Here is an 11,738-nt window from a genome sequence, read left to right on the forward strand (position 1 = left end):
ATAATATATACTATATTATATATATAATAATATATAGTATACATTTGATAAATTTTATGCAATAAAATACAAAATAATTAACCGTATTATAGAAAGTGGGTTAAAAATACTTTGTTTACAATTCACAGCCTTTTAAACGGGCTCACAAAAAAAAAACGCGGCAAACGGTAAAACATCATTAAAAACCTGCGGGGTTCATGAATGCATCAAAAATCGAAATGAGATTCCCAAAGTGTTCCTATTTTGAATAATAAAACCTATTACAATGGCTTTATAATAAAAAATATTTATTAAGAAAATATAAATAATGAAGACAGTAATATATAAAACTTGAAGCCGGATCCGAGTAAGTATTTTAATTATAATTTTATTTTGCTTCGCTCTCTTGTGCTGTTTTAATCAAAATGGCTTCCACTTTGTTTTGGTTTTATTCTTTGTACAGTAGTGATAGCTTAGATTTTATAGTTTAAAAAATTGATTTAAATATTTTTATGCAGAAAATGATAATATTTATCATAAAAATGCTTGTCTAAGTTTTATATTAAATTGGATAAAATGGGATTATGGCATTATTATCCTTTGTTTACCATTATTCTTAAATTAAAACAAGTCCCGAAAAATTTAAAGTAATATAATTATTTGATATTTTTTCAAAACAATTATTTACATAATGTGAAAGAAAAATTAAATTAATTAATTTTATTTTTATTTTTGTGGAAATCAAATAATTTAGTCATTTATGTCAAAGGCAAAATAAATTTAAAAAATTATGTAATTAGAAAAGCCATTAAAAGATATTATTTTTTGAGGATAATTTACATACTAATTGCATTGAAAATTATATTTAATTTTCATTATATATTTATTATTTCAGGCTAAAATGTCTAGTACATTTATTGAACATTCTCCTGAAGCTGAGGGAGATAAATCCCTAATACTCATAATGGATGGCGATGGGAATGTTACAGCTGATCCTGCTCATTTTGAAAAGTTAATAACAAATCAAAAGTTGCCTGATATGGGAATTAAAATAGTTCGTTTTGATTCCAGTCAAACTGAAATCGGTAATGAGGAAGATAATGGTAAGCTCATTACAAATTAATTAAAATAAATTTGTAATTAATATTGTAAATAAATAATAAAGTTAATAATTATTTTATTTAATTTTTGATAATTTTTTTTTTTTTTTTTTTTTTACAGAGAGTAAGCAAGAATTAAAATTGACAGTTGAAGAAATTTATCCTGAAAATTTGACCTTAGCTTCCGATGATGGTTCAGGCAATGTTATAAATTCTCCATTAGAAATTTTGCCTGGTCCATCAAATGAAAACATTAGTCATGATATTGTAGACCCCTTTTCACAGATGGATCCTGAACAACTCCAAAGGTTAGAACATGCCTTAGCATCTGAACAAGCGAAACAAATATTAGGAGAAAATGTCGCAGCAATGCTTGGTATGTTTACATATATATAATTTTTAAAAAAACTTTTTTTAAAATTATTTATTTAAATTTTTAATATTTTTAATTTTTTCTCAGACATGCTTAGTGTAGATGATAGTCCGGCTGCCTTTTTACAAAATTCTATAAGAAACGATCATTGTTATACTAACCTTTCACCAAGTTCAGATCCGAATGGTCCAAATTTTTTCACAAATGATTCGAGAAATACAAATATTGGAGAAACTAGTAAAGGAAAAGGAAAGGTAGGAGAAGAACTTTAAATTTTTTTCTTTTAGAGTTTTATTTATTTTTAAATGAAATTTTTGTAATGAAAATTTAAGGCAAAAATGGGTACTCCGATAAAGGGGAAAAAAATTATGTCGTCTGGTCCTGTAGGATCAGGTAGTATTTTGAAAAATACTATAACAAAAGAAGAGTCTATGATTGCAAAGCAGATACCAAATAAAGCAGTGATTACAGATTACACTCCAGTTGGAATATCAGAAAATGAAGTAAATGTGTGTTTGTTTAATATCTTGATTCGTTAAAATTTTGTTCAAAAAGAATGTTTTGCCATTTTGAAATATTTTATTTTATTTCAAATATGGTTTTTATTTGTAGGATCCTTCTTACGAAGAAGATATAGACGTTGAAGATAGTGAGGGTTCTGTCGGAGTCGAAGAAGATAATCTTTCAGATGAAGATTACGGGAGTAGATCCAGGGCCAAGAGAAAATCGAGGAGAAGTAGGAAAAAAATTGTTTTGCGAAAAACTGGCAAATCAATGAACAGACAAATGGTTAAACCTTCTAGTAGATTTGGCAAGCGATCTTTTATTACTCCAGAAGTAAAAGCTCGAAATGAAAAACTTAACGATGCTATGTCCAAAGTTGTTAAATCAATGGAATACGATACTAAAGAAGAAGATAAAGTTTCAGCGAAACGAAATTTGAAAAAGGCAAGTTGAAAAAATTTTTGTAATAAGATTTTTAAACGCATGGATTTTAATTTGTCTTTTTTTTTTTTTTTTTTGGTTTTAACAGGTAATAAAACCGCCAGAACAAGTACATTTTGAAACGGAAAAAAGTACTAAGGAAGTTCAAAAACACACCGAAGAAACATTGGTTCCAGAAAAATCTCACACGGCTAAGTATCCCAAAAGGGAAAACCGTAAGCCTCCGGCTCATTTAGCCGAAGCTTTCGGACCAGCTCTATTTTCCGCTCCTGATATTATTCGTCGAATTTCCACGACGGAAGAAGTGCCGCAGACACCACCGGAAAAGAAAAATTTCACCGTCGGTGCTCATTCGAATGCTAAATCAGCTGAAAAAATGCCTGGCCAAAAACTACCTGGTAAAACCGAGAGTTTACCGAAAGAACCTACAGTTCAGTTAAAACCTAAAACGACCAAAGAACCTTCAAAAAGCATCAAAACCAATCAAAATGAAAACGAAGCGGTGCCTACCAAAAACGAAAATGAATCTCGAGATGATAAGAATAAAAAATTAACGTCGTCGGAAAACATTGGCCTGGATTTAGGAATTGTAAATAAAAAAGCGAATTTAGAAATTCAAAAATTGATCGAAAAACATCAGAGTAAACCTTTGTACGAGGATGATCAAGATTATTCCGATGAAAACGTGGATGAAAATTATTATTTGGATCCAACTCAAATGGATCAAAGTCTGTTGGAGGGTTTTGCGCAAACTGCTAGCAAAAGTGAAGATCAGTTGTTGCAAGAAGCCATTTTATTGCAAGAGCAATTTATTGACTCCAGCAAAGGAATTGTTAGTATCATGAATTACTCTTGATGTCGCCTTAATTTTTTTTATAAACGTAAAATTTCATTTTCAGATTTTGCCCGAAGCGGATGGCACCGGTTTGGATGAAAGTTCCGTCGGTTTGCCATTCGAAACGGAAACGATAGAAGACATTCAAAACGAAATAACTTCTGCAATATTGGTTTCGCGGCAAAACAATCGGACGGACTCAAAAGAAGCATTTCAATTCGACAGCGAGTCTCTTAAAAATGTTTTAACTCCGAATGCAGAAGAATCTAACAGTGCGGGTTCGATTAAAGTTGAAAAAAATTCGTCTCAGTTTAAACAAATCAATTCGGATGGCGTGGGTGAAACGCGGGGTCTTGATGAAAACAAACCGGAAGATCGAAGAAGAACATCGGTTAAAAGGTAAATTTTTAATCAAATTTTTATTATATTTTTTGTGTCAATTTAAAAAGCGATTCTAATGATATTTTTTTTAGGAGGCGATCCGATGAAGTATCAGATTTGGATTCGGATTTGGACGATGCTCTTTCGGAAGCATCCTGGAATTCCGAAGATGATCCAGATCGTTTGTGGTGCATTTGTCGAAAACCTCACAATAACAGATTTATGATTTGTTGCGACGTGTGTGAGGAATGGTTTCACGGGAAATGTGTGGGAATAACAAAAACGATCGGTAATGAATGGAATGATTTATTTTTTTATAAATTTTTCATCATTTTGGATTTTTTTTTAAAAAAAAAATATTTACGAACTTTTCCTTTTTTTTTTTTTTCAAAATGAAAATACAGGGAAACAAATGGAACAAGACGGTTTGGAATGGTCTTGCCCGAATTGTACGAAAAAGAAAAAGGTCGAAGAGCACGACAGGGAAGCGGAAAAAATAAAAGTTTTAAAGGAGAAAATGGCACAAGGTATAAAAGAACAACAGGAAAAAATTAAAGACTCACAAAAAAAAAATAAAAATTTAATAACGAGCTCATCAATAAAATCGCATAAATTAACAGGTACTAATTTAAAACAAACGAAAATATCAGACTTTTCCCATACCATCGGTCAGGAATCCGAAGAAGAAACGTTTGGGAGGTAAATTTAACAGAAAGAAAAACTTTTCCAACTGAATCTCGTGCGAATGTAAATTTTTAAATTTCTGATTTTCTCAAATTAGGAAATGCATTATGTGTAAGGGTCCAGTCCGGGAAAATTCGATATATTGCAGTGATGATTGCATTAGGAAACATTCACAGCATGCAATTTCCCAATTAATGTCCGACGGAAACAAAAAGGTTGGTCCTTTGTTTTTTTTTTTTTTTTTTTGATGTGTGGAAATGTAAAGTTTTAAACGATTCTGTGAATGATACAATAAAGATAATTTTGTTTCTTTTTGTTCTAGAGCGGTTCCGAATCTTCCTGCGTTAGTTCAAACGATAATTTAAAAATTGCTCAGAGCGTGCAAAAGGAAGAGTCCAGAATCGTGGTCATGGATTCGAATAGTAAAAAATTTTTGGTCGGTCAAAATGCTCCCACGGCTGCCAATTTGACAACTTGGCTCAAAGAAAATCCCAGTTATCACGTGGTGTATAAAAAAACAGATAAACCTGGTAAAATATTATTGACTTCGAGGAAAGTGGTTAAAATCCATTCGAAACCAGGTACGGTTTCACGATAATTGTCAAATAAATTTAATTTTTTTTTTTTTTAAATAATGAAGGTACGTACCTAATGTCATTTTTTTTTTTTTTTCTGTTTCAAGGAGAAACACAAAAGGTGTTTGTTCAGGCTCAAAAAGTTCCCGAAGGAATGAAATCAACGCAGTTGAAATTAGCCGTCAGTCCCAATTCGAAACAAATAAACATATTGCAACCGAATTCCGCGGGACCTGGCACGGCCGTAAAAAAAATTTTTCAAATTATCAATAGCCCAGGTTGATAAATATATATATTAACACATAGATTATTAATTTATTAACTAAAAAGAAAATTAATTTAAATTATTTTTAAAGACTAACACCACATCATTACCCTAACGACACCGCGAGAAGATTTAAGTAAATAAATGTAGTGCGCCATTTTTTTTTTTTTTTTTTTTTTTTTGTTGTTGCAAGATTTTGAAACTTTAAAAAGGGGGAAAAAAAATTGTCGTATTTAAAGTTCATGTTGTAGTAGTATTATTATTAGTTTTAATTATGACGTCATAGTTAACAGAGTATTGTTAATTGTTTGTTTCAAGTTTTTTTTTTCATCGTACATGAAACAATTGAAAAAAATGAGCGGTTAAATGTTTTCTTGTTAACAGGAACGGGAGGTAAGCAAACAGCGTTTGTTGTTAAACCAAAGCAGACGGAAATAATCGAAGCGTTGCCTTTACCCATCAAAACGCTAGTGTCTAAAAACGTTCCGGTTAAGTTAAAGGAAACGACGACGTCTCCCAAAATTCAAAGCGGGAACAAGGAACAACAACAACAACAACAACATTTCGTTCAGAAACAAGATAAAATACAAAAGAAAAAAAAGGGAAGTTTTCAAAAGTCGGTCGGGAATGTTCCAGGCGGGAAAGATATAAAAATGGGACAGGTAAGAATAATATTTATTGTATTCCGCAATATGTTTTGTTTTTTTTTGATAAAAAAATTTTTTCTTGTAACAGAAACAAGAAGAGGTCAAAGACAAAGAAAAGGATAAAAAAGATGCGGATCAACAAATTCGCGAATCCGTGAAAAAAACACTCGCGGAAACGTTGAAAGTCAGAGTTCAAGAATGCAAAGACATGGAATATAACGAAGAGCACATTGATAATTTATCAATTAAAATTGAAGAGAAATTATTTAAACATTTTGAAAATAAAGTCGACACAAAGTACAAATCTAAATATAGGTCGTTAATTTTCAATATAAAGGATCCGAAAAATGAAACCTTGTACAAGTGAGTAGAGTGCCAAATGGAAGAAAAAAAAAAAAAAATTTCATCAAAATGATTGATTGGTCGTTGGTTTTTTTTTTTTTTGTAAATAGGAAAATAGTGGATAATTTAATAAGTCCGAAAGATCTTGTAAAATTATCTCCGGAAGAATTGGCGAGTCAAGAATTGGCAAGATGGAGAGAAAAAGAAAATCAACATCAATTGGAAATGATAAAAAAAACGGAATTGGAATTAATGACGAAGGGAAATACATACATAATGAAAAGTCATAAAGGCGAACAAGTTAGTTTTTTGTTTAAAAAAAATTTTTTTTTTTAAAAGTTCATTTTTGAGTGACGATCAATTAAATTTAATTTGAAAAAAGGTTATCGAAAGCGATCAAAGTGAAAAAGTTGCTGCCGTAGCCGCGGAAATCGATCCGAACACGCCAGCACAAGAATTGGTGTCCGCGTTGAATTCCGTCACGAGCACGACTCAAGATTTAAACGAAGAAGAGAAGGCGAAATTAAAAGAAACGGAAATAAACGTTGAAAAAATGAAAAAGAAGGAAAAGGAAAGGAGGAGAAGTAGAGATAGGAAACGTGACAGGAGGTATTGGACGAAGTATTACGAAGTATTTTCAAAAAAAAAAAAAAAATAATTGTTGCGTCAAAATATTGGCGTCTTGGAATAAAATTTTTTTTTTTTGTTGTTGTTGTTGTGAATTTCAGGGACAGAGATCGAAGAAGAAGTAGCAGTAGAAGCAATCACAGTAGTAGATCACATCGTTCTAAAGATAAAAAAAGGAGTCGGAGTCGGGATAGAGATAAAGATAAATTCAAGCATCGGCACAAAGACAAAAAGTTGGATAGTAAAAAAGAGATGAATGTTAAAGAGGGACAAGAATTATCGTCGGAAAAGTCGGAGGAAAAATTGGATAAAAACGAAGTGACCGTAACGAATGATGGTGGAGATGATTCGGTGAAAAAAACAGTCGAGGATGATGACGCGGCAGGTGAGTTTATATATTTGTAACGATTAAGGTATCCCGTTTGTGTGCTAATTGAAAAAAACCTAACGTTTTGTTTTCCAGATCGCGAACCCAGTTCTACGGTTATCATTAAAACCCCGGAAACGAATTTTGAAGAGCCCGAAAGCGAACCTCAACCCGAGCCCACGCATTTGTGGAAAGGATCAATCGTAATGGCGGACGTCGCTAGATTTAGCGGAGTCGCCACCGAAATCAGCGGGGATTGTTCGGGTTTATCGTATGACATCGGAGAAAAAGTAGACGTCGTCGGAAGGATACCTTTTGCAACGGTAGTAAAATTATATATTCGAGATCATCGCGGAAGCGGGAAAGTTATTCAAAATCGCGATTAATTGTTCCAGGTTTGGGATTACATAGCACGAATGAAAAAAATGGGTACGAAAGATATACTCGTGATTAAGATAATCCCCATGACCGACGAAGAAAAAGGATCGTACGTCACGTTGTATTCTTACCTTTCAAAAAGATCTCGAATCGGAGTTATTGGTAAAACGAGCGAAGCCGTTAAAGATTTTTATCTGTATCCGTTAGCTAGTCATTCCCCCTTACCTCCGGTTTTGTTACCTTTGGACGGTCCTGCTTTCGAAGCTGAAAGGTAATGAATGTTTAGTCCTTTTTTTTTTTTTTTGTTGAAATTTTAATCCGGCGTGAAAAAGGGGATAATTTTTTTTATTTCGACAGGGAAAATATCATTTTGGGAATAATTGTACGAAACAAGCACAGGAGTAGACACGCGGCGACTACGTCATCAGATCATCACTTGTCGAAATCGTCCAAAAAGCAATCGGCAAACGTCGAAGACGAAGATGCCTCACTATCCGAAACCGTTCCCGATCGATCCTACACTCCTCCTCTTCCCGACAAAGATCAAGAGCAATCAAATAAAAAAGAAAGACAGAAAAGGAAAATCCGCGTTCAAATGGCCTACAACAAATCCGATCGTGAGTTTCCGCGTGTCCGATTGGCGCACTTTTTAATTTATATTTATTATGGATTTAATCTTGTGTTATTTATACGGTAGATGCTAATGAAATGGATAGTCTGGATGAGGTGGAAGATGACGATTCACCTTATTCTCCTGGTGATTCAGACGAAGATTTACCTCCTTTGTCGAAAGTTTCAAAACCCTCCGTGTCTGACATATCCACTTCAATTTCGAAATTATTATCGCCTGGTGTCGTCGCGACTTCGGATAGGTGAATAATGTCTCCTTTTTTTTTTTTTAAAGCTAAAAGTTTAAATTTTATTTTTTTGCAAAATGGTATAATAATTATTTTGTCTTTTAGTAATTTACAAGATCCCTCTGAAATTCAGAAAAAAATTGAAGAAATGAATCGTGCGATCGAAGAGCAAACGCAGCAAATTCAAAGCCTTACGTCGACGGTACCAAAACTCGCAGCCGGAGTCGTTCTTCCCAATTTACCCCTTCTTGCCAACGTAACTTCGGCTATACTCGCCCCTAGTTTGTCTCCGACAACAACGAAATCCGTTATTTCATCGAGCTCCGATGCAAGAGAACAATCTCCTCCAGCAGCAGTCGAAGTATAATATTTATAATTTTTCCTTTCGGTTGTTATTTAGGGAAAATTTTTAAAACGACGAATTTTTTTACGCTTTCCAGAAAGTTCAGCTTCCATTGATCTCTTCGGATAATGACGAATCCAACGGACCCTCAAGATCATTCACTCCTCCTCTTAAAGTCGAAGAAAATATTCCTTTTTTACCCGAAGTCACGAGTAAGATCTCACTGCCTTCCAATCTCCAGGAAATATTGAATTCGATACAGAAAAAAACGGAAGAACCCGAATCGGTCACAAAGGACATAATCAATCCGGTGGAAGATTTAGTCAAGGCGAACAATCCGAACATAGACATGGCGTTGAACGTTTTGAACCAAACGAAAAATCTCTTGAGCGGTTTGTCGGCGACGTCGGAAAGTTTTTCGGAAAGCGCGAGGAAGGAGGATAAATCCTCGGATTCCAAACCGATATTGAGTCGTCTCACGGATCAAGAACTATTGAGAAAAGTCAAAGAAATGGAAATGGATGCGGAAATGGATAATTTGATGCAAGTCTCTTCGCAGCCTATGCCTCCCGGCATCCAAGACATTCCTTTGTTGCCCTCGAACGGTCCATACGCGAATCCTCCTCCGACGTCACAGTTTTTCGCTAACAATTCGCTTTTATCCACGGGACCTCCCGTTCTCGGTGAATCTTCTTACGTGAAAACGATGATGGGAGAGACGGAAGATAAGAAACCGGAGAAAAGAATGAAATTGGATCCGAAATCCGTGTTCGAAAGCGAAGGAGTCCCCGATTTTTTAAACGTTCCCTGTTCGAGTTGGGACGTGAAAAAGGGACAGAAGGGTAAAAATTACAAAATCGACATCAAATTGGGAATGAATTCGCTCGAGAGGAAAAAAATTGACATGGATCATTTCGACATCGAAAGCATTTCGAAAGTATCGAATTTGAGTAATAGTGCTGCGAGAGATGATAGGCACATGCCGTCGAGCAGCAGTTGCGGTTCGAAAACCGTTGAAGACGCGAAATTCGATTTAGACGAACGCGTTCTCATCAAGAACGATGAGAAATACAATAGGGGAAGTTACGAGAGAGACAGACGACGGAGCGACGATAGGGAAGTCAAACGTGATTGGAAATACGATCGGAGAGGACACTGGGACGACGGTAGGAGGTACAAGGACGATTATCGAAGACACGGGAGGAGAGACAGGCCCAAGTTTAGAAAAGACAGGTTCGACGACAAGAGAAACAGGCACTTGCAAAAAGAATGGGATGGAAGTATAAAAAATTTTGAAGAAAGACAAAGATGGAGGAATCAGGAAATGAGGAGGGACGAAATGAGAAGATTGAGAAAGAGAGCGGATTCTTCAACGAATTAAATTCGGGATATTGTAAATAATAATAATAATAATAATAATAATAATAATAAGAGGTCAGTTAGTTTTGCGTACAGGGAAAGAAAAAGGAAGAAAAGGGATAAGAAGGAGGAAGGATAGTGTTTAGGGTCTCCGAGTGGTGGTGGGTGGGTGGGTGGGTAGTAGTGGAAACCACTCGATCGCAATATTATTGTCGTATTTTTTTTCCTTTTCTTTGCTTTTTCCTTTTCTTTCCTTTTCTTTTTTTTTTAAAAATATGATTTCGATCACAAATGGATATTCACAAGAGACGACAAAGGAAAAAATCAAAAAAGGATTTGAATGAAAAGGAAATTTTAAATTTGAAAAACAATTTTTTTAAAAAAAAAACTAAAAAAAAGAAAAAATTAATTTTACGTGTAGATAAGTGGAAAGAAAAGTTTTTATTTCGTGTTTTTTAAATCGATTTGGATTCCAAAAATGGTTTAAACAATTTTTTGGAAAATGAAGGGAAAAGTGTCAGAATCGATGACGCAAAAAAAGAAGAAGAAGAAAAAGATGAAAGAAAAAGAAAAAGAAAAAAGAAAAAAGAAAAAAAAAAGAAATTTTTATTTTATTATTTTTAATTGTATTTCGTTGTCAGTGCTTTCTCTTACTCAAGAGACGCCCAAAACGAGAATGGATTTCATTTTAAATAAAAAAAATAATAATAATGATAATAATTATAATTATAATATTAATAATGATGATGATGATGATGATGATGATGATAATAATAGTAATAATAATAATTAAAAATAATTTTTTTAATTTTTTTTTTTTTTTTTTTTTAGCTTAAAAATTTTTTTTTTTTAGCTCAAAAATTTTTTTTTTTTTCATGAAAATGGAAGATGATAAATGACACCCTCCACCTCCCCACCCCACGCACGCATGCACGCGCACACGCACGTGTCGAATGAAGACGAGTTTCGAGATATCGAATGTAGAAATCGAATTTGTAGAGAGTATCCTCACTCACTCATTCAGCATCGAAAAACTCTGACGGGGAAAACGGGGAAAGAAATGGTAAAGATAAGGATTCCGTTTATGTCATTTAGTCATAAATCAATTAAAAATATTCGATATATCGATCCATCGATCGATCGATGTATCGATTCGTAAAGAGGTAGAGAGAGAAAGAGAGAGAGTTATAGTCATATTGATTAGTTTAAGTAATTAAAGTTATTACATTATCTTAGCTGTCGCGTATAATAATACATAATGTATGTACATAAAAATAATAATAAAAATAATAATAATGATGATGATGATGATTATAGTGATAATCATAATAATTTAAAAAAGGAAAGGAAAAGAAAAAGAAGAAAATTTTTTGTTTTTTTTTTTTTTTTGTTTTTCTTGTTTTTTTTTACAATTAGAGTGTCAAAAGCATATTTTTAAAAGAATACAACAATTTTAATTAATTAATTAATTAATTAATTAATTAATTATTACGCGAAAACTTTTAATTAAAAAAAATTTTCCTATTAATAATAATAATAATAATAATAATAATAATAATAATAATTGTTATTATTATTTTTATTTTCTTATTTTTTTCATCGTGGAAAAGTTTTTTTTTTTTGTTTCTCTCTCTCTCTCTCTCTCTCTCTCTCTCTTTACTTTGGAAGTGTGAAAATGTAA

General features: G+C 33.1%; 1 protein-coding gene across 1 annotated transcript; it reads left to right on the plus strand.

Moving 5' to 3' along the window:
* Positions 1–880: 880 nt before the first annotated feature.
* Phum_PHUM617330 (uncharacterized protein) lies at positions 881–10,079 on the plus strand (the record flags this gene model as incomplete). Its single annotated transcript, XM_002433179.1, has 23 exons — positions 881–1,082; positions 1,201–1,455; positions 1,540–1,706; positions 1,809–1,955; positions 2,065–2,373; positions 2,486–3,229; positions 3,297–3,541; positions 3,706–3,902; positions 4,018–4,312; positions 4,395–4,512; positions 4,620–4,878; positions 4,980–5,116; positions 5,566–5,799; positions 5,873–6,147; positions 6,237–6,426; positions 6,509–6,735; positions 6,855–7,138; positions 7,217–7,443; positions 7,516–7,769; positions 7,856–8,115; positions 8,196–8,370; positions 8,461–8,716; positions 8,796–10,079. The coding sequence occupies 23 exons, from the start codon at positions 881–883 to the stop codon at positions 10,077–10,079; spliced, it is 6,741 nt and encodes a 2,246-aa protein (XP_002433224.1).
* Positions 10,080–11,738: the final 1,659 nt, after the last annotated feature.

The sequence above is a fragment of the Pediculus humanus genome, genomic scaffold (assembly GCF_000006295.1).
Source record: "Pediculus humanus corporis 1103172108322 genomic scaffold, whole genome shotgun sequence".
Taxonomy (NCBI): domain Eukaryota; kingdom Metazoa; phylum Arthropoda; class Insecta; order Psocodea; family Pediculidae; genus Pediculus; species Pediculus humanus.